We start from the raw sequence: 21,541 nt of genomic DNA, 5'->3' as shown, positions 1-21,541 counted from the left end.
TGCCAGCAAGCCCTAAGCCCACTATCTACAGGGGCCCCATAGTGGCCATAAGCACTGTTTTTATTGTATGTAAACCTTTGCTAATAGACTTTCTTGTATAACAGGACTAGTGGCATAGGATATTGGGTAAAGAAGAGTTTGTCAAAGGTATCAGACCTCTAAAATCATGGGCAGGGAAGAAGCTACCTTACTATTCTAGTTGCACCATGATGTAATCACATTAGATGGCGCTATTCATGTGACAGTAGTAAGTAGATACAATGTGAGATTATTGGTGGTTAGTTCAAGCTTCTAGTGTACTACTGGGACCAGCATCATCAGTGTAATGAGATCTTACCAGCATATTCACAAGTAGTGCCAGAATATCCAGGACAACATTTCCACTCTAAGCTGGTTACAAATTTCCTTTTAAGTTCATAAATTGGCTTTTGTGCTAAACGGTACCTGCAGGGAAGGAATGAAACATGTCAAATATATTGTCTGCAATATTTCTTTAATACTACTAATACTAATAATAATAATATAATGACATTAATAACAAAATACACTTTTATAAGAATGTAATTCTTTTAACTATAAAAGTCTAATATCTTTAGTAATATTTTTATAAGTGGCAAAAAGTATAATAACTATTAGAATTGCTATAGCATATCTTAAGCACAATGGAGTATAGGCTTCTAGCAGTAGTGATTATTAATATGAGCCATTAGTCTTTCCACACACTGATCATACTGGCTTAGTGTAACACGGGGTTATTCTTCCCTCTGCTAGCATACACTGTTTTAATCATAATTGACGGCCTGGTTATTTATACTAAAGAGAATCTGTCACCAGATTTTTGCCACCTCATCTGATAGCAGTATAATGTAGGAAAACAGATCCTTACTCCAGCGATATATCATTTAGTTTACTGGGTGCAGCAGTTGTGACAGAAGAAGAGTTTTTAGGTGTAGCATGAAGCAGAGCTCAGGAAGCTAACCCCGCTCACAAAAGGCTCTGTATGTACATTGTTTATTGACAGTGAGCTGCTTATTAGAGGAGATATGGTCAGAACGGGGCTCACGTGCCATTTAGTCTAGGCAGTGATAATCTCCTGCTGATAAAACCTTCATTGTATGGAAACAGCAGCACACAGCCTAAGGGTACGTGCACACGCTGCGGAATCCGCTGCGGATTAATCCGCACGGATTTTGCAAAAACCGCAGATAATCCGCAGGTCCAAAGACCTGCGGATTATCTGCGGTTTTGCCTGCGGTTTGGTCCTGCGGATTCACTATCTCCACAATGGTGGAGATAGGAACCCGCAGCGGTTTCCGCAGAAAGAATTGACATGCAATTCTTTCTGCGGATTCAAAACCGCAGCAAATCCGCGCGGTTTTTTCCGCAGCGTCGGCACAGCGTTTTTTTTTTCCCATTCAAATGAATGGTACTGTACACCGCAGCTAAAACTGCTGCGTGTCCGCAGCGGCCAAAACCGCTGCGGAAACGCAGCGGAATCCACAGCGTGTGCACACAGCCTAAGAGTGGAATGTAAAAGATTGGGCAGCCCTGGTGAAAATTACTAAATAGAAAAAACACGGCACTCAGTGTGGATGGAGGGAGGTGCACAAGTCGGGTATCCAGCCAACTAACAATGTAGTACAAAAACGTGACACACTTGCCTCCCTTGGCAGGACAGACCATTTGGAGAATCACAGTACCCAGTTGTGGACATTCATGCCTGTCACAAACAATACAGGATAGTTTCCTGAATATATTACAGTGCAAATTTCTGGACACCCACCCCAATCATTGGATCTACCGGTCCCTGTATAACCCAAGGTGTCAAACCCGTGGGTCTGGTGATTTCCTACATGAATGGTAGCTGCTGCTTCCCAGACGTCTGTTTCTCCACATTATTAATGAATATACCCAGTTAAAACCAACTGTGAAAAAATTCTGTTTCTGATGAAGGTCAATTGTATGACAGAAAACGTTTAAAGAAGTAAAAGAAGTATATTTAACTGGATGCCTTTTACAATAAAGGAACTGTCAAATCAATTTTTCTTTTGAGTGCCAAGTTTTTGTACTATACTGGTGAAAATTACTATTATTGTGAACAGTTATGGAAGTTAAAAATGAAATGATCTCTAAAAAAAAATATAACGTTAAAGATGCCATATTACCTTTGTATTTTAGGCAAGAAAATATTTATTTATGTTTTCACCTTTTATGTTTTAAAAATTACAAAAAGGAAAATGGGCACCCCTTTTGAAAGTATCATAGTTTGTAAACACTTTTTGTAGCCATCCAAGAGTCTTTCAACTCTTCCAGTTCTGTGAGATTCCTGGGTCGTCTTGCATGCACTGCTATTCTGAGATCTAGCCACAGGTTTTCAATGATGTTCAGATCAGGGGACTGTGAGGGCCATTGCAAATCCTTCAACTTGCACCTTTTGAGGTAGTCTATTGTGGATTTTGACATGTCTTTAGGATCATTATCCATTTGTAGAAGCTTTTAACAGGAGGTGTTATGTTTGCATGAAGAATTTGTTGAAATTTCATTGAATCCATTTTTCCCTCTACTTATAAAAAGTTCCCCATGCCATTGGCTGCAACACAACTTCTAGCACGATTGATCCACCCCCATACTTAGTGGTTAAAGAGATTTTCTTTTCCTTAAATTCTGTGCCCTTTTTCTACTCACATACGTTTGATCATTGTAGCCAAAGAGCTCGATTTTAACTTGATCGGTCCACAGGACCTGTTTCCAAAAAGTTTAGGCCTTGTTTTGATGTTCTTTTCAATACTTCTTTTCAATACTTCTGATGCTGAATTTTATGGTGATGATGCAGGAGAGGTTTTCTTCTGATGACTCATCCTTGAAGGCTATATCGGTGCAGGTGTCTCTGAATAGTAGAACACTGTATCACAACTCCAAAGTCTGCTAAATCTTTCTGAAGGTCTTTTTCAGTCAAGCGGGGGGTCCTGATTTGCCTCTCTAGCAATCCAACGAGCAGCTCTCACTGCTCTCACTGAAATTTTGCTTGGTCTTCCAGACTTTATCTTGACCTCCATTGTTCCTTTTAGTTTCCATTTCTTAATTGTATTTCAAACTGAGGAAAATGCAACTTGAAAATGCTTTGCTATCTTCTTATAGCCTTCTGCTTTGTGGGCTTCCACCATTTTCATTGGTGGCCCACAAAGAGGCAACTCTTTTTATAAACATGGAAGAACATAATAACAATATTCTGTTTACTCACATAGTTTTCTGACAATCAAGTGTTCCATGTGGACATGGCTGCTGGGACCTTATGACATATTTCTCAGTTTTGCAAACATCCACATAGGTCACAATTCGGTTGAGCACAAAAGAACACCATTTCCTAAAAAAGACATAAAAAGATCAGAATATATAAAGTGTTTTATATTTGCTTCACACATTCTTGGTCATTTGTGATCATTTGTATATTGATTGGAATTTTATCTATGCAGTTTTGTTGATTAGTCAGCAAATAGCAAAGATCAGTTATAAAATTCCAGAAAAGTGTTATGGCCAAGAGACTGCTATCCCAAATGAGTTGCTAAAATACCCTTTACTTCTTTTACATCTCTTTTATGACATTGTCTCAAATACTAGCCATGCATTAAACATTATCTAGATGCATTATCTAGAAATTTGTTGGCCAAAAACTAAATAACAGAGGAAAAGTGGGCAGGAATAATTCTATTAAAAAAACATTTGGACAGGGCATACAGGTGGCATTTAGCTGGCCATGTCTATATTGTGCAAACTTTCTGTGTAACTGTGGTCACTAAACTTTGCAAGAGTTCTGTTTTTCCATGAAACTTAGATGCTAGTGGAATTTCGCTGAACAGTTGTTGTCTTTTCATTCACACACTCAGCAAACATCTTTGTGTAATACCCTCCGATTGCTATAAATGAGGTAGCACAGTTACAGTGTAGCACCATAAAATTACAGTGTCAGTGCTGAGATAGCAATTTGCTTGGTCAAGCACAGGGATGTGCATGTCAGCTAATTCATGTGGTTGACATTAATAAAATAGTCTTTACTTTTCCTAAAGAGGCCCATAAGCTTAGTGGTTATACATCTTAAGAGGCACACAGCATAATAGTTACAAATTCAAAGAGGCACACAACTTGAACAATATTTAGATGGAACAATATAGATAGATAAGCTGTAAGTGGTGGCCTCCCTTATCTGACAACCCTGAGGTTTCTTTAGACTTCTTACTATCAAGCTCGGAGATTTATTCAAACCTCAAGATAAGAATGTAAGGATGTAAGAAGGTCTGTCACACTTTCAAGAAATTAAGATCTTCCCACCATCACAGTGAACCAGGGCCACCATCAGGGCATTACTGCCCTGAGTGGTGTATTGGGCTCTATGAGCAGAGGGCGCTCTCATCGAGCCCCTTCCCTTCTGCTCACTGGGCCCCAGTGGCAGGATTCTGATGGTGCAGTAAATGAACCTGCATCAGAGACGCAGGTTCAGTGAAATTCTATTTCCGTGTGGACCCGCAAGGCAATAGTTAAAAGCCGCCAGCCAATCAGAGGCTGGCAGCTAACGTCAGTGCACACGAATGACAATTATGTCATACACCGGAGAGCCCATGCTTGAAATACCTGGAGGGAACATCGCTGCTGGAAGGCGGCAAGGTATGGAGAAAGTTTTTTTTTATTTTTGTTGAAAGCGGCAAGCCGCAATATGTTTCGGTGGCAAAATGGAGACACATGGACCATGTGTCTTCATCCTGCCTCATGATCCTGCACCATGTGACATGGGGCAGGATGTAGACACATGGAGCAGGACCATGGGGCAGGATGGAGACATGGGGCAGGATGGAGACATGAGGCAGGATGGAGACATGGAGCAGGATGGAGACATGAGGCAAGATGGAGACATGGGGCAAAATGGAGACATGAGGCAGGCTGGAGACATGGGTCAGCATGGAGACAGATGGGGTGGGATGGAGACAGATGGGGCAGGTACATGGGGCAGGATGAAGACAGATAGGGCAGGATGAGGAGATCATATGGGGCAGGATGGAGACAGATGGGGCAGGATGGGGAGATCATATGGGGCAGGATAGGACATCACATGGGGCAGAATGGATACTCATGAGGGCAGGATGGTAGAACATACGGCAGGAGCCACAAATGAGACATACGAGAGCCAGGATGATGGATATTATTACCATATGGGCTAATTAAGGGATATTATTACTGCAGTGATGCATTTATTTTATTTTTGAGGATACTGTTTTAAATGGGGGGATGGACCTGTTACTATGCAGAGCGACACTATGTCACTTTTTTCTTCATCTGGAGTAGTGAAGAAGTTGGGAAAAATTAAGTAATGTGCTCTGCAAGTGGTGCTCTAGATAACTGTTATTTCCTGCAGAGATGGGCCCTGGCTGGAAGAAGTGACGGTGATCTGTGCTGGATGAAGATGAAAAGCGAAGATGAAGGACTTCACCTAGAGACGTCACTGGTGAGTCAGTGTCAGGGGCTGGCTGGCAAATTTTAGCCTGGGGGGCAAACACAAAGCACTGGCCCAGCAGTGGTGGCCCATCTTTTTGTTAAAGAGTCTAAGGTCTCACATACCATTCAGCGTGAGTAGTGCGCATCCGAGGTGCAACTGATAAGAAACCATTTCATACATACTAAACTTAAATTGTCTTAGTAAAGTTGATCGAATATTTCAAAATTCGGTTCCGATTATGAGCAGCGGCAAATATTGTATTTGCAATATTCGCTGAACACAGCCAAACGTCATAGGAGTCAATGGGAGTAGAAATGACCGAATATGTTGGTACTATTATGGCATGAATATGGCAAACTCAGATTCGGTGATCGATTCCGAACATATTTGCTCAACTCTACTACTTAGCAGCCATACCGTAAAGTGTTACACACAACAAATGCTACCTGAGATGTCAGCCTTAATCTGTTTATGCTTATAATCACATGCCTTCTTCCAGTAACACCCCAGTGTGTACAGTCACATATAATGCAAGATTGATATACAGACATGACAAATGCCTAAGAAACTTTAGTTTTACTTGTGTACTGAATCCACTAATACACTTAGGCCACAATTCATCAAAGTATTTTTGCTAGAATTCTAGCATAATGCCCTTTGAAAAGTCAGAACATTTTTGCACATCTCAAAGTTGCTAAAGGGGTTGTCCGGGATTTTCACATAATCTCAGTGCATATCTGGGCTGCAGAATTATGACAATAAGTAATTTACTTTCTATCACTAGTTTGCATGGTTTTCTAGATATTCTGAACAGAACGTCCAAGGGGAGGTGTGCTATGGCATTGAAATGAGAACTGGTCGTAACCTCCTACTCTACTCCAAACATGCCCTCTATAGCAACAACCCCACCCTCCATAGCTACAGGCCCTCCCCGTCCACAAGAAGAAGCCCTCATCACACAGTAACAAATCATCCCCCTCTAGCAGCCTCACTGCAGAGAGCAGACCACCCAGCTGCTCCTCCCCCAGACAGACGCTGAACAGTGATCTATGGAATATGAAACTAGTGAGGAGGGAAAATTGTCCTGTATTCTGGGACAGACTGCTCCCATCAGTATTTGTGTCATTAGAGACACAGTGCTCACATATACACTGCACCAAATCTGCTGCTGTGTGAAGACATCAGTGACACAGAGCTGTCTTATTCACACAGCAGAGGCTTTGCCACACAACAGATTACATCAGTGACTGCCATCCCCTGCCCAGATTAGAAGCTGCAGACCCCTATCACTGGCCATCACACAGTCTGTTCTCACTGCTGCCAGCAGCCTGGGACAGTGAGGGAAGGAATTACTGATAATGAGTTAGGTATTGTAATCACGGAGTGGCCCAGAATACAGGACGATTTCTCCTCCTCACTACTTTCACTTTCCATAGATCACTGTTCAGCATGTGTCTGGGGGAGGAGCAGCTGGGTGGTCTGCTCTCTGCACTGAGGCTGCTGGAGGGGGAGGATTTGTTACTGTGTGATGAGGGCTCCTTCATGTGGATGTTGAGGGCCTGTAGCTATGGAGGGTGGGGTTGTTGCTATAGAGGGCATGTTTGGAGTAGAGTAGGAGGTTACGACCAGTTCTCATTTCAATGCCATAACACCCCCCCTTGGACGTTCTGTTCAGCATATCTTGAAAACCGTGCCAACTAGTGACAGAAAGTAAATTACTTATTGTCATAATTCTGCAGCCCAGATATGTACTGAGATTATGTGAAAAGCCCGGACAACCCCTTCAAAGTTGTGGCTTTTCGCATTTTCACCCAGTCTTAGTCAGACACACCAAAGTAGGAAGAACATGGGCGGCAAGTGGTTTGGCGAGGCCCGTCAACCAAATTCTTCAAAAGTTACATTACTTTAGTGGCCTAACTTAATCCAGAAATGTAGACTTTTGGCAAGGCGCACACCAGTGATAAGATGTGCCTAATTCATTACGTGATCAGTGCGCCTCTTAATGAATCTTACACCTGCACTGTCAACATTAGCAGTATGGTCCGGTACCTATAATGTCCTCTGTAAATTTCTATCCCTACACCCTAACCGCTGCGTAATGAGCTTTATTACAGAACACCCTACACTTCTCCCTACCTATCTAATCTCTAAGGCTGTGTACCCACGTAAGCGTTTTTTTTGCGTTTTTAAGCGTTTTTCCCTGTAAAAATGCTTCAAAATCGCATACAAGAAGCATCCCATTCTTTTTAATGAATTCCGCAATTTTTGAGCACATCATACGTTCATTTCTGCGAAAAAAACGCATAGCGGAAAAAAGCACAGCATGTTCATTAATTTTGCGGAAAAAAAACACATTTCCAAGTACTGTATATTTTATTAGCAGGAGGATGCTCCTGTAAAAAACGCAAACAAAAACACGTAAAAATCGCGCAAAAAAAGTGCAAATAACGCATAAAAAATGCACGCTTTTCCTGGGAAGAAGTCTGTTTTTTTCTGCATACGTGGGTACATAGCCTAAAAGTAGTTTTTTTGCTCCATTTCCGGTGGTGTTTTGTTTAAAGGGAACCTGATTGCAGAAATGGGAATGATCTGCAGATTAATAGTGTTACTAACCTGCCCAGCGCCCTCACTTAGCCGAATGCTGTCAGTCACGGGGTGGGGGAAGTGCTGACGCAGATTCAGTCACAGCACTGAGTACACAGAGTGATAGCTGTAACTGCGCCCCCGGCCCTGATAGCCGTCCCCAATGCAGGGAATCAGTCAATGCGAGGGTGCGGTTGCAGAGCGGTGACTGAACCTGTGTCGACACCGTCTCCGTGAATAAAACGCGAACGCTACAGGAAAATCAAGTGTAAATTTTCTCCCTGCAGTGTTCGGCTAAGTGTAGGCGCCTGGCATGTTAGGAACGCTATTAACCTTTAGATTAACCCTATATCTGCAGGTTGATAGAATTTTTTCTGTTGACAGATTCCCTTTAAGAGGATCCTCTTAAGAAGCCTTGTAACCATAGTCTGTGGGAGATGTGCTTCTATCTCTGCCCATCACATCTTCTAACTGTGAAACAAGAGGTCATAAGGTGGCGGAGATAGTAGTAGTGAGTGACACCCCACAACTTCTACCACCACCCTCCAAATACGCAGTTGAGCTGTATGCCTGCACCCCAGCTTCACTGTCTCCCTGCACATGCCCAGGGAGGCAGCAGTGATGTAGGACACTGCCAAACGCCAGATTTTCAAAGTTGGCGCTAATGGCTGACAGAGACCTGTATCACCGCTGCTTCACTGTGAACACAAAGTGCGTCCATAAATTTGGTGTGCATATACCCGGCTTACTGCACATTAACAGGGATACAGAAATCTGCAACTACACATTACGACGTACACAGACACACGCATGTTACCATATACACGGATGCACACATAGACACGTCACCACAGAGGCACAAACATCACCACGTACACAGACACGCACGTTACCATATACATGAATGCAGACATACACAGGTCACCACAGAGGCACAAACATCACCATGTACACAGACACACGCACGTTACCATATACATGGATCCACACATACACAGGTCACCACAGAGGCACAAACATCACCATGTACACAGACACCCGCACGTTACCATATACACGGATCCACACATACACAGGTCAACACAAAGGCTCAAACATCACCATGTGCACAGACACACGCACGTTACCATATACATGAATGCAGACATACACAGGTCACCACAGAGGCACAAACATTACCATGTACACAGACACGCACGTTACCATATACATGGATCCACACATACACAGGTCACCACAGAGGCACAAACATTACCATGTACACAGACACGCACGTTACCATATACATGGATCCACACATATACAGGTCACCACAGAGGCACAAACATTACCACGTACACAGACACACGCATGTTACCATATACATGAATGGAGACATACACAGGTCACCATAGAGGCACAAATATTACCATGTACACAGACACGCATGTTACCATATGCATGGATCCACACATACACAGGTCACCACAGAGACACAAACATCACCATGTACACAGACACACGCATGTTACCATATACATGAATGCAGACATACACAGGTCACCACAGAGGCACAAATATTACCATGTACACAGACACGCACGTTACCATATACATGGATCCACACATACACAGGTCACCACAGAGGCACAAACATCACCATGTACACAGACACCCGCACGTTACCATATACACGGATCCACACATACACAGGTCAACACAAAGGCTCAAACATCACCATGTGCACAGACACACGCACGTTACCATATACATGAATGCAGACATACACAGGTCACCACAGAGGCACAAACATTACCATGTACACAGACACGCACGTTACCATATACATGGATCCACACATACACAGGTCACCACAGAGGCACAAACATTACCATGTACACAGACACGCACGTTACCATATACATGGATCCACACATATACAGGTCACCACAGAGGCACAAACATTACCACGTACACAGACACACGCATGTTACCATATACATGAATGCAGACATACACAGTGTGACGAACAGCCCACCGTCGTTCGTCCACTTACGGGCGACACTAACGGGAGTCCCGCTGCCACCAAAACGCGACGGACAGCGGACCCTGTGTCACCACTATGTCACAGTCCCACCACTGACACGGGTGTATCAGCGGACGGAGGGGCGTGACACAATGCCGGCACACGGCTATCACAGGCGCAGTGGGGCTTATCTTAGTTATCCCAACACTGGCACCATGTGACCAAAAATATCCAGCAAGCTAATCTCGCTCTACAATTTGCCGCAGGGGGAGTTTAATTTGGATGCCCCACCACTGCTATCAATCTTCCAAGTACTGCGGGGATTTATGTATATCCCACTTTCTCAGTTCCACTTTGGAACTCACAGCTCTCCGGCGCCCCCCTTACCCTCAGGTCAGTCAGGGAACTGCACCTAGGATAATTGGTCGCCGGACGGGCTGCCTGTTGTGAACCGGCAATTAGGCTTCTGCAGTAAGGGAATTATCAATGCTGTGGCTGCAGACCCTTATTCAGCAATATAAGACCCTTCTGTACTGCCAGCAAGCCGTAATAGCCGTGCACAACGTGCTGCCACCAGTCACGGTTACTTAATTCACAGTGTTAAATTAAGAGGGTCCGTGGCAAACCCCTTGAATTAGTAGCGATTATCTATCAAAGGCGTATAGTTCGAGTCTTAGAGCATGGAGACAGATCTAAATAATTATTTCATTTATTTTCCGAAAGAGGACAGTGATTACAGATAAAAGTTGCTATAAAATTGAGACATAAAATATGTACAGTACAGGTATAAAATAAAAGTGGAGAAAACAAAGAGATTACACTCACAGTTCCATATTGTTCCTTAGGCAGACCATGCGGCTAAGGTGGGTGGAGGCGGAGCTGCACTTCTCCGCTCATCTGGATCTTTCTAGCACGACGACTTGAGCTGTTCTGAGCTGGTTCTGCCAGGGAATGCCTTATAGACTTTCCTATGTGACATCACAGAGAGGTGCATTCTGGGTTGATCCCACCTCTCTTATCCAAGTTATGTTTTGGCTACAAAACTTAGATTAGCTATAACTTTATGGGAGAAGCTGGTATGGACTCATCAGTGGTATCATGTTTCCCAGCGTAATGAGCCCATCAAGAAAACATCAAACATCTATGCGATATGACCGTCCATTTGGGCGCAAATCATATCTCAGGTTCTGGACATCCGAGAGTTTTGCAACAGGCACCACAGCGAAGCTGGGTCTGCTCGGATCGCAGAAATATGATTTTTATATTTCTGCTGGGTATGGTTTTCGCGGGACAATCCCTTATTGTTTTATTCAAACTCCTGGTTTCAAACAAAGAGTTTAGTTCCCGCACTTTTTTTTCTCTTTCAGCTGAGAGAAGCCAGAGAATGGTGTGAGGAAGATGGTCTAGCTAATTAACATTCCTGCTCTTCCAGAGGAAGTGGCAGGGTTGATAAAACCTGGGGGGAAGGAATTCCTATTACTGACAGTTTACAATGTCCTAGGATGGAGGATTTGTTAGCACATTGCAACAGAAAACATATCTTGCCGACATGGTACATCACACCTCCCCCCTTAAGAGGGCGCTAAGGAGGCATTACCTCTCGGTAATCGGCCATGCGCACCTCAGCGGGTTCGCCCCGGCGGGACAACCCATCGGCATTGCCGTTTTCACTGCCCTTCCTGTGTTTTACAGTAAAATCGTACTGTTGAAGGGCAAGGCTCCAGCGGAGCAATCTTCCATTGGTTCCGGACACTGTGTGCAACCAGCTCAGAGGGTTGTGGTCGGTTACCACCGTGAAGGCGCGCCCATACAGGTAGGGCTGCAAACGCTGCAGTGCCCACACCATGGCCAGACACTCCTTCTCGATGGTCGAGTATGCCACTTCCCTCGGCAAAAGTTTCCGGCTCAGGTACAACACGGGGTGCTCTTGGTCCCCCGAGTCGACCTGGCTAAGCACAGCACCGAGGCCAAACTCGCTGGCGTCGGTCTGTACCAGAAACGGGCGACTGCTGTCGACTGCTCTCAACACTGGAGAGTTGCACAGGGCTGCTTTCAAAGCTTGGAAAGCCGCCTCACAGTCATCTGTCCAGTTGACTGTTTGGGGTAGCCTCTGCTTGGTGAGGTCAGTCAAGGGTTTGGCAAGGGCGCTATAGTCCTGTACGAACCGCCTATAGTACCCTGCAGTGCCCAAGAAGGACTTCACCTGTTTCTTGGTCCTGGGGGTGGGCCAGGACACGATTGCGTCCACTTTTTCTGGCTCCGGACTCATGGAACCCCCGCCTACCCGGTGCCCCAGGTAGTGGACCTCGCGCATGCCTATCTGGCACTTCCCCGGCTTGATGGTCAGGCCTGCCTGGTGAAGACACTTGAGCACCTCCTGGAGGTGCTGAAGGTGTTCCTCCCAGGTGGAACTGAAGACGGCAATATCGTCTAAGTACGCCACTGCGTACTCCTCCAGTCCCCGAAGCAGGTGGTTGACCATCCGCTGGAAAGTGGCAGGGGCATTCTTCATGCCGAAGGGCATGACCGTGGACTCGTACAGTCCAAAGGGGGTGATAAAGGCGGATTTCTCCTGCGCCTCAGGGCTCAGGGGAATCTGCCAGTATCCCCGACTCAAATCCATGATGGATATGTAGTTGGCGTTTGTCAACCGCTCGAGCAGATCCTCGATGCGCGGCATCGGGTGGGCATCAGAGGTTGTGATGGCGTTGAGCCCCCTGTAGTCCACGCAGAACCGGGTGGTTCGATCCTTTTTAGGCACGAGGACTACAGGTGAAGCCCACGCACCTTTTGACCGTCGAATCACTCCCAGCCTTAACATCTCATCGACCTCTTGGCGCATGACTTGTTGCACCGTTTCAGAGATCCGATAAGGTGTTCGCCGTAATGGGGCATGATTCCCGGTGTCCACCTCATGAACCGCTAACTCCGTCCTCCCAGGACGGTTGGTGAACACGGGCCGGAAGAGTTCCAGGGTGGCCATCAACTGCAACCGCTGGGACACGGTGAGCGAACCACTTATCTCCATGTCCTCAATGGACCCATTGGCCTTGGCCTGGGCCAGCATGTCCAGGAGGGAATCTTCCTCCCCATCCTCTGGCAGATTGCAGACCGGTAGGATGCAAGCTTCACGTTCGTAGTGCGCCTTCAGCATGTTGACGTGAAAGGCCTTGCGCCTACCCCGAGCATGGTCAAGCGTGACCACGTAGGTGACCGGGTTGAGCTGTTGGTGGACGACGTACGGGCCTTCCCAGGCTGCCTGAAGCTTATCCGTTGGTACAGGGACCAGCGCCCACACCTTTTGACCCACCTGGTAGGTCCGCTCCCGGGCGTTCTGGTCGTACCAGTGCTTCTGGTCAGCCTGAGCCTGCGTCAAGTTGTCATGCACCAACTGCGTCAAGGTCTGCATCTTGTCACGGAAGCGCATGACATAATCCACGATGGACACTTCTGTGGGGTTTGGCTCATCTTCCCAGGATTCTCTTATCAACCCAAGGGGTCCCCGGACTCGCCTGCCATACAGGAGCTCGAAGGGGGAGAACCCGGTCGAAGCCTGCGGAACTTCTCTGTAAGCGAACAGCAGGTGTGGGAGGTACCGCTCCCAGTCGCGCCCTTGGGTCTCAACCAGTATGCGGAGCATCTGTTTGAGGGTACCGTTGAAACGTTCACACAAACCATTAGTCTGTGGGTGATACGGACTCGATACCAGCTGCGTCACCTGCATTTTCTCACAGAGAGCCTCCATTAGGCGAGACATGAATTGGGGCCCTTGATCGGTAAGCATCTCCCTGGGAAATCCTACTCTTGAAAAGATGGTCACCAGTGCGTCAGCCACCTTATCTGCCCTGGTTGAAGACAGAGCTACTGCCTCTGGGTACCGGGTAGCGTAGTCTACCACGGTGAGAATGTATCGCTTTCCGGAGCTGCTGGGGACGGACAGCGGTCCTACAATGTCCACCGCGATTCTCTGGAAAGGCTCCTCTATCACCGGCAAAGGAATAAGGGGAGCCTTAAGAGCAGGCCCCGCCTTACCCACTTTTTGACAGGTGGCACAGGAGCGGCAGTAGTGTGTTACATCTGTCCCCATCTTGGGCCAATAGAAGTGTTGAGACAGCCGTGCCTTTGTTTTGCTGATCCCCAAGTGTCCAGCGAGTGGAATCTCATGGGCAATCCGCAACAACTCAGTTCTGAACTGATAGGGGACGACCAGCTGTCTTTCCCTCAACCACTCCTTTTTAGGATCTCCGGGTACTGTCTCCCGGTACAACCTTCCTCGTTCCCAGAACACCCTCTCCTTATCAGACTTGGAGGTGGGCGTCTCGGCGAGACCTCTCAATTTCTCCAGGCTCGCATCTGAGTGCAGAGCAGCCTGGAACTCCATGCTGGAGGCTGCCAGAAGTGACGTCAGGGTCCCCTCTTTACTGGGACCCTCTGGAACCGGCTCTGGGTTCACCTCTGGTTCAGTCTCTCCTGTAGCAGCAGAGGGTCCAGTGCGTTACCTGCGATCTGGGCACTCTGACTGCGTGTGACAGCTGCTATGTATGCTGTCTCCCTGGGGATTTCTGCAGACCCACCAGCTGGTGCTGCCCTGGGCTCTACCTCCCCATCCACCCCCAACACTTCAGGAGCAGTGCTACTTATGGGCCAGTTACCTTCCTCGGTGGCACTGGTCAGCTGCATGGCATTACCTTCCTCATGGTCCCCATGCACCTCCCCATTTCCTTGAGCACCGTTGCTTACTCCTGCCAGGGGTTCCTCAGCCGTCTCACTCCGCAGAGTGACGGGGCTGAGCACTTCGGTACCTGTGGACACATCTACCGCTTCAAAGAAAGGGTTAACGGGTTCAGTCGGCACAGATACATCAACATCATCATCATCCTTCCTAGGAGAAGAATGGTGATCAGTTTGCTTTGGTACATTCACATCAGCATCAGCATCGTACCTGGGGAAAGAATGGTTGTTAGTTGCATCATTACTCATCAAGGCATTAGCAGCTAACACATTCAGTTTCCCATCATCAACATCATCAGGGTTAACGTTACCCTTATTATCAGTTTGGGGAAGGGTGTCAGGGACATAGTATGCAACCATCCTCCCCAAGTCAGTCCCCAATAAAACATCAGTGGGCAAATTTTCAGACACTCCCACCTCCCTCAACCCGCTCCCGGCACCCCAGTCAAGAAAAACTCGTGCCACTGGCAAGGGACAACGGGTGCCTCCAATCCCGGTGACAGTCAGGGTTTTCCCCTCAACAAACTCTTCAGGGGCCGCCAGTCCAGGACGGATGAGGGTTCGTTCAGCCCCGGTGTCCTTGAGGCCTGTAGCAAGACGGGCCCCCACCTGAACAGGTTGAACGTTGTCGTCAGCCCTCCCAACCACACCTCCCACCAAAAGAACAGAGGCATTGGGCCCGGGGGCCTTGGCTGGGGGGTTCTTCGGCCTGTTCGGACAGGTGTAAAAGAAGTGACCAGGCCGCTGGCAGTGGTGACACAGGCGACTGTCAGTAGCCGGCCTGTTGTTGGCAACAGGGACAGGGCCTCCGGAGGGACGGCTAGCTGGGGCATTAGGGTTGGTTGCTGGCTTACCCCCTTTCCAGCTGGTGGCGACTGGCCTCCGCGTCTCGGGCTTCCGGTTGGCCTCGTGGTTGTCGGCGATCTGCGCCGCTTTGTCCGCGTTCGTTGGTTCGCGGTCCAGGATGAACTGTCGGACCTCAGCTGGGCAGAGATGCAGGAACTGGTCTTTGATCATCAGGTCCCGTAGCTGCTCAAAGGTTTCAACGGACAGTCCATGGATCCACTGGTCAAAGTGGGTCCTGAGTCCTTGCACCACATCACTGTAGCTATCGTGTGGGCCACGTTGGAGGTGTCGGAACTTCTTTCGGTATACCTCAGGTGTCAGCCGGTATTTGGCGATCAGCGCCTGCTTTATGGCGTCATAGTCATCATCGGCTTCTGGCGGAAGAGAAGCAAATGCCTCCAGGGCTTTGCCTTTTAGCCCTGGGGTCAAGTACCTTGCCCATTGGTCTCTAGGCAGCTGGTACTGTCTGCAGGCTTTCTCAAAGGCTCGCAGAAATGTGTCCAAGTCCCCGTCCTTTTCCATCACGGGAAAATGCTCTGGCCGGGGTTTAGGAGTCTGGACGCTGCTGGGCTCACGGCTTCGGGCTGTGAGGGCATTCCCACCCCGCTGGAGTACCTCCAGTTCATGGGCCCTCTGCGCCTGGCGCTCGGCTCTCTCAGCCTCAGCTTGGCGCTCAGCTCTCTCCGCCTGGCGCTCGGCTCGCTGCTCTGCTCTCTCTCGAGCTTGCTGGATCAGCCTCACCCGCCCATCACTGTCTTCGGCGGGGAGTTCGTCCAAGGCCATTTGCAGATAGGGGTCCACCCCGTTCTGGTTGAATGTGGGGCCAGCGCTCAGGAGTGGAGCCTCTGCTGCAGCCCCATTGCAACTTGGGCCAACTTCTGCGCTCGCTGGATTCTGGTCGTTGTCCAGCTGCACTAGAGCCGCGATCAGTTGAGCTCTGTTTTTGTTCGTGGCGTCAAGGCCTTGGTACGTGCATAACGCAGCAAGAACTTCCTTTGTCTGCCGGGTGTACCAAGGTTCTCCTTTTGCCGCCATGGTTGCCAAATAAAAGATAGAAAAAGAAAAACGAAGAAACGGGAGGGGGATACTTGCAAGTACACACTAATGTCTCAGGACTAGTAACCACTGAGTCTGTTCTCCAAAACCTATGATGCAGGATTCCCGCAGGAACCGTGCAGGTTTTTAGTGAGAGGAATGATTGCTCAAACCAAATCACTAATGCTCTAGGATTATCCCACCGCGCTGCCACCAATATGTGACGAACAGCCCACCGCCGTTCGTCCACTTACGGGCGACACTAACGGGAGTCCCGCTGCCACCAAAACGCGACGGACAGCGGACCCTGTGTCACCACTATGTCACAGTCCCACCACTGACACGGGTGTATCAGCGGACGGAGGGGCGTGACACAATGCCGGCACACGGCTATCACAGGCGCAGTGGGGCTTATCTTAGTTATCCCAACACTGGCACCATGTGACCAAAAATATCCAGCAAGCTAATCTCGCTCTACAATTTGCCGCAGGGGGAGTTTAATTTGGATGCCCCACCACTGCTATCAATCTTCCAAGTACTGCGGGGATTTATGTATATCCCACTTTCTCAGTTCCACTTTGGAACTCACAGCTCTCCGGCGCCCCCCTTACCCTCAGGTCAGTCAGGGAACTGCACCTAGGATAATTGGTCGCCGGACGGGCTGCCTGTTGTGAACCGGCAATTAGGCTTCTGCAGTAAGGGAATTATCAATGCTGTGGCTGCAGACCCTTATTCAGCAATATAAGACCCTTCTGTACTGCCAGCAAGCCGTAATAGCCGTGCACAACGTGCTGCCACCAGTCACGGTTACTTAATTCACAGTGTTAAATTAAGAGGGTCCGTGGCAAACCCCTTGAATTAGTAGCGATTATCTATCAAAGGCGTATAGTTCGAGTCTTAGAGCATGGAGACAGATCTAAATAATTATTTCATTTATTTTCCGAAAGAGGACAGTGATTACAGATAAAAGTTGCTATAAAATTGAGACATAAAATATGTACAGTACAGGTATAAAATAAAAGTGGAGAAAACAAAGAGATTACACTCACAGTTCCATATTGTTCCTTAGGCAGACCATGCGGCTAAGGTGGGTGGAGGCGGAGCTGCACTTCTCCGCTCATCTGGATCTTTCTAGCACGACGACTTGAGCTGTTCTGAGCTGGTTCTGCCAGGGAATGCCTTATAGACTTTCCTATGTGACATCACAGAGAGGTGCATTCTGGGTTGATCCCACCTCTCTTATCCAAGTTATGTTTTGGCTACAAAACTTAGATTAGCTATAACTTTATGGGAGAAGCTGGTATGGACTCATCAGTGGTATCATGTTTCCCAGCGTAATGAGCCCATCAAGAAAACATCAAACATCTATGCGATATGACCGTCCATTTGGGCGCAAATCATATCTCAGGTTCTGGACATCCGAGAGTTTTGCAACAGGCACCACAGCGAAGCTGGGTCTGCTCGGATCGCAGAAATATGATTTTTATATTTCTGCTGGGTATGGTTTTCGCGGGACAATCCCTTATTGTTTTATTCAAACTCCTGGTTTCAAACAAAGAGTTTAGTTCCCGCACTTTTTTTTCTCTTTCAGCTGAGAGAAGCCAGAGAATGGTGTGAGGAAGATGGTCTAGCTAAATAACATTCCTGCTCTTCCAGAGGAAGTGGCAGGGTTGATAAAACCTGGGGGGAAGGAATTCCTATTACTGACAGTTTACAATGTCCTAGGATGGAGGATTTGTTAGCACATTGCAACAGAAAACATATCTTGCCGACATGGTACATCACACACAGGTCGCCATAGAGGCACAAATATTACCATGTACACAGACACGCATGTTACCATATGCATGGATCCACACATACACAGGTCACCACAGAGACACAAACATCACCATGTACACAGACACACGCACGTTACCATATACATGAATGCAGACATACACAGGTCACCACAGAGGCACAAATATTACCATGTACACAGACACGCACGTTACCATATACATGGATCCACACATACACAGGTCACCACAGAGCCACAAACATTACCACGTACACAGACACACGCACGTTACCATATACATGGATCCACACATACACAGGTCACCACAGAGGCACAAACATTACCACGTACACAGACACACGCATGTTACCATATACATGAATGCAGACATACACAGGTCGCCATAGAGGCACAAATATTACCATGTACACAGACACGCACGTTACCATATGCATGGATCCACACATACACAGGTCACCACAGAGACACAAACATTACCATGTACACAGACACACGTATGTTACCATATACATGGATGCAGACATACACAGGTCACCACAGAGGCACAAATATTACCATGTACACAGACACGCACGTTACCATATACATGGATCCACACATACACAGGTCACCACAGAGGCACAAACATCACCATGTACACAGACACACGCACGTTACTATATATTTGGATCCACACATACACAGGTCACCACAGAGGCACAAACATCACCATGTACACAGACACACGCATGTTACCATATACATGAATGCAGACATACACAGGTCACCACAGAGACACAAACATTACCATGTACACAGACACACGCACGTTAACATATACAAGGATCCACACATACACAGGTCACCACAGAGGCACAAACATTACCATGTACACAGAGACACGCACGTTACCATAAACACGGATCAACACATACACAGGTTGTAGGGTCGGTGGACCGTGCTTGGGGGGTGGTCCCTCTGTATACCGCGCAGTAATGTACAGACACAAGCTGGAGGCAAGTTTTGGGTGCAGCAGGTCCAAGTTTATTCTTTCTCTCGCTGTCCGCCAGACGGCCTCACAGCACACCGCACTTTTTTCGCAGCTCTCCGGTTACAGAAGACATTGTGACACCGTACTTTCTCCAGGGACGTATATATACGTACCGTCCCCTTTTCACTCAGTGACGCTCTGACAGCTCCGTCACTGTGGCTGCCTTAGGCCTATACACCAACAGTAATTTTACCGGTCAAACGTCGTTCCAATATGGTGTCCCACACCCGGAGCCTCGTCTATACTGCGATACTTCGAGTCAGGACCACCCCCCTGATCTTTCTTTCTCCTCAGTCCCCTGTTTAGGTTTTCCTCACAGTGCACCAACAGTCACAGTCTTCTTGCCACTTGAGCTCCCCCTGGGGACTGGAACTTTCTGGAACCCTCCTGTCAAATTTATAGCTTTCCTGGTTCCCTGTGACTCTGCAGCCTATGACCAACGGTTTCTAAAGCCCTAATCTGATGTCAAGTCCTGAACTTACACTCCTCCCTGCCATCTAGAGGTCAACCCAAGGTACTGCACATCACCTACACTTTCCTAGCTGTTTTCCTTTCTGAAATCTGACCAGTCAGTCTGTCCGTCAGGTCACCTTCCCTACACAGGTCACCACAGAGGCACAAACATCAACATGTACACAGACACACGCATGTTACCATATACATGAATGCAGACATACACAGGTCTCCACAGAGGCACAAACATCACCATGTACACAGACACGCACGTTACCCTATACATGGATCCACACATACACAGGTCACCACAGAGGCACAAACATCACCATGTACACAGACACACGCATGTTACCATATACATGAATGCAGACATACACAGGTCTCCACAGAGGCACAAACATTACCACGTACACAGACACACGCACGTTACCATATACATGGATCCACACGTACACAGGTCACCACAGAGGCACAAACATTACCACGTATACAGACACCCGCACGTTACCATATACACGGATCCACACATACACAGGTCACCACAGAGGCACAAACATCACCACGTACACAGACACACGCACGTTACCACATGCATGGACCCACACATACACAGGTCACCACAGAGGCACAAACATTACCATGTACACAGACACGCACGTTACCATATGCATGGATCCACACATACACAGGTCACCACAGAGGCACAAACATCACCATGTACACAGACACACGCACGTTACCATATACACGGATCCACACATACACAGGTCACCACAGAGGCACAAACATCACCACGTACACAGACACACGCACGTTACCATATGCATGGATCCACACATACACAGGTCACCACAGAGGCACAAACATTACCATGTACACAGACACGCACGTTACCATATGCATGGATCCACACATACACAGGTCACCACAGAGGCACAAACATCACCATGTACACAGATACACGCACGTTACTATATATTTGGATCCACACATACACAGGTCACCACAGAGGCACAAACATCACCATGTACACAGACACACGCACGTTACCATATACATGGATCCACACATAAACAGGTCACCACAGAGGCACAAACATCACCATGTACACAGACACGCACGTTACCATATACATGGATCCACACATACACAGGTCACCACAGAGGCACAAACATCACCATGTACACAGACACACGCACGTTACCATATACATGCATCCACACATACACAGGTCATCACAGAGGCACAAACATCACCATGTACACAGACACACGTAAGTTACCATATACATGAATGCAGACATACACAGGTCACCACAGAGGCACAAACATTACCACATACACAGACACACGCATGTTACCATATACATGGATCCACACATACACAGGTCACCACAGATGGACAAACATTACCATGTACACTGACACGCGCACGTTACCATATACATGGATCCACACATACACAGGTCACCACAGAGGCACAAACATCACCACATACACAGACACACACGCGTTACCATAAACACGGATCCACACATACACAGGTGACCACAGAGGCACAAACATCACT

General features: G+C 47.4%; 1 protein-coding gene across 1 annotated transcript in view; it reads right to left on the bottom strand.

The window, feature by feature from the left end:
• MMRN2 (multimerin 2) overlaps positions 1 to 21,541 on the bottom strand; it is a 124,374-nt gene that overhangs the window by 23,980 nt on the left and 78,853 nt on the right. The window contains exons 2-3 of the mRNA XM_073574860.1: positions 3,242 to 3,364; positions 338 to 444 (exon numbers count right to left, since the gene is read on the bottom strand). Coding sequence (XP_073430961.1) covers positions 338 to 444; positions 3,242 to 3,364 — 230 coding nt within the window. The remainder of the gene's footprint in view (positions 1 to 337; positions 445 to 3,241; positions 3,365 to 21,541) is intronic.

Source organism: Dendrobates tinctorius, unplaced genomic scaffold, assembly GCF_039654945.1.
Source record: "Dendrobates tinctorius isolate UK_male_01 unplaced genomic scaffold, ASM3965494v1 ptg000040l, whole genome shotgun sequence".
NCBI classification, from domain to species: Eukaryota; Metazoa; Chordata; class Amphibia; order Anura; family Dendrobatidae; genus Dendrobates; species Dendrobates tinctorius.
Note: the sequence above shows the minus strand (reverse complement) of the source record. Positions and strands in the feature narration are given on the sequence as shown.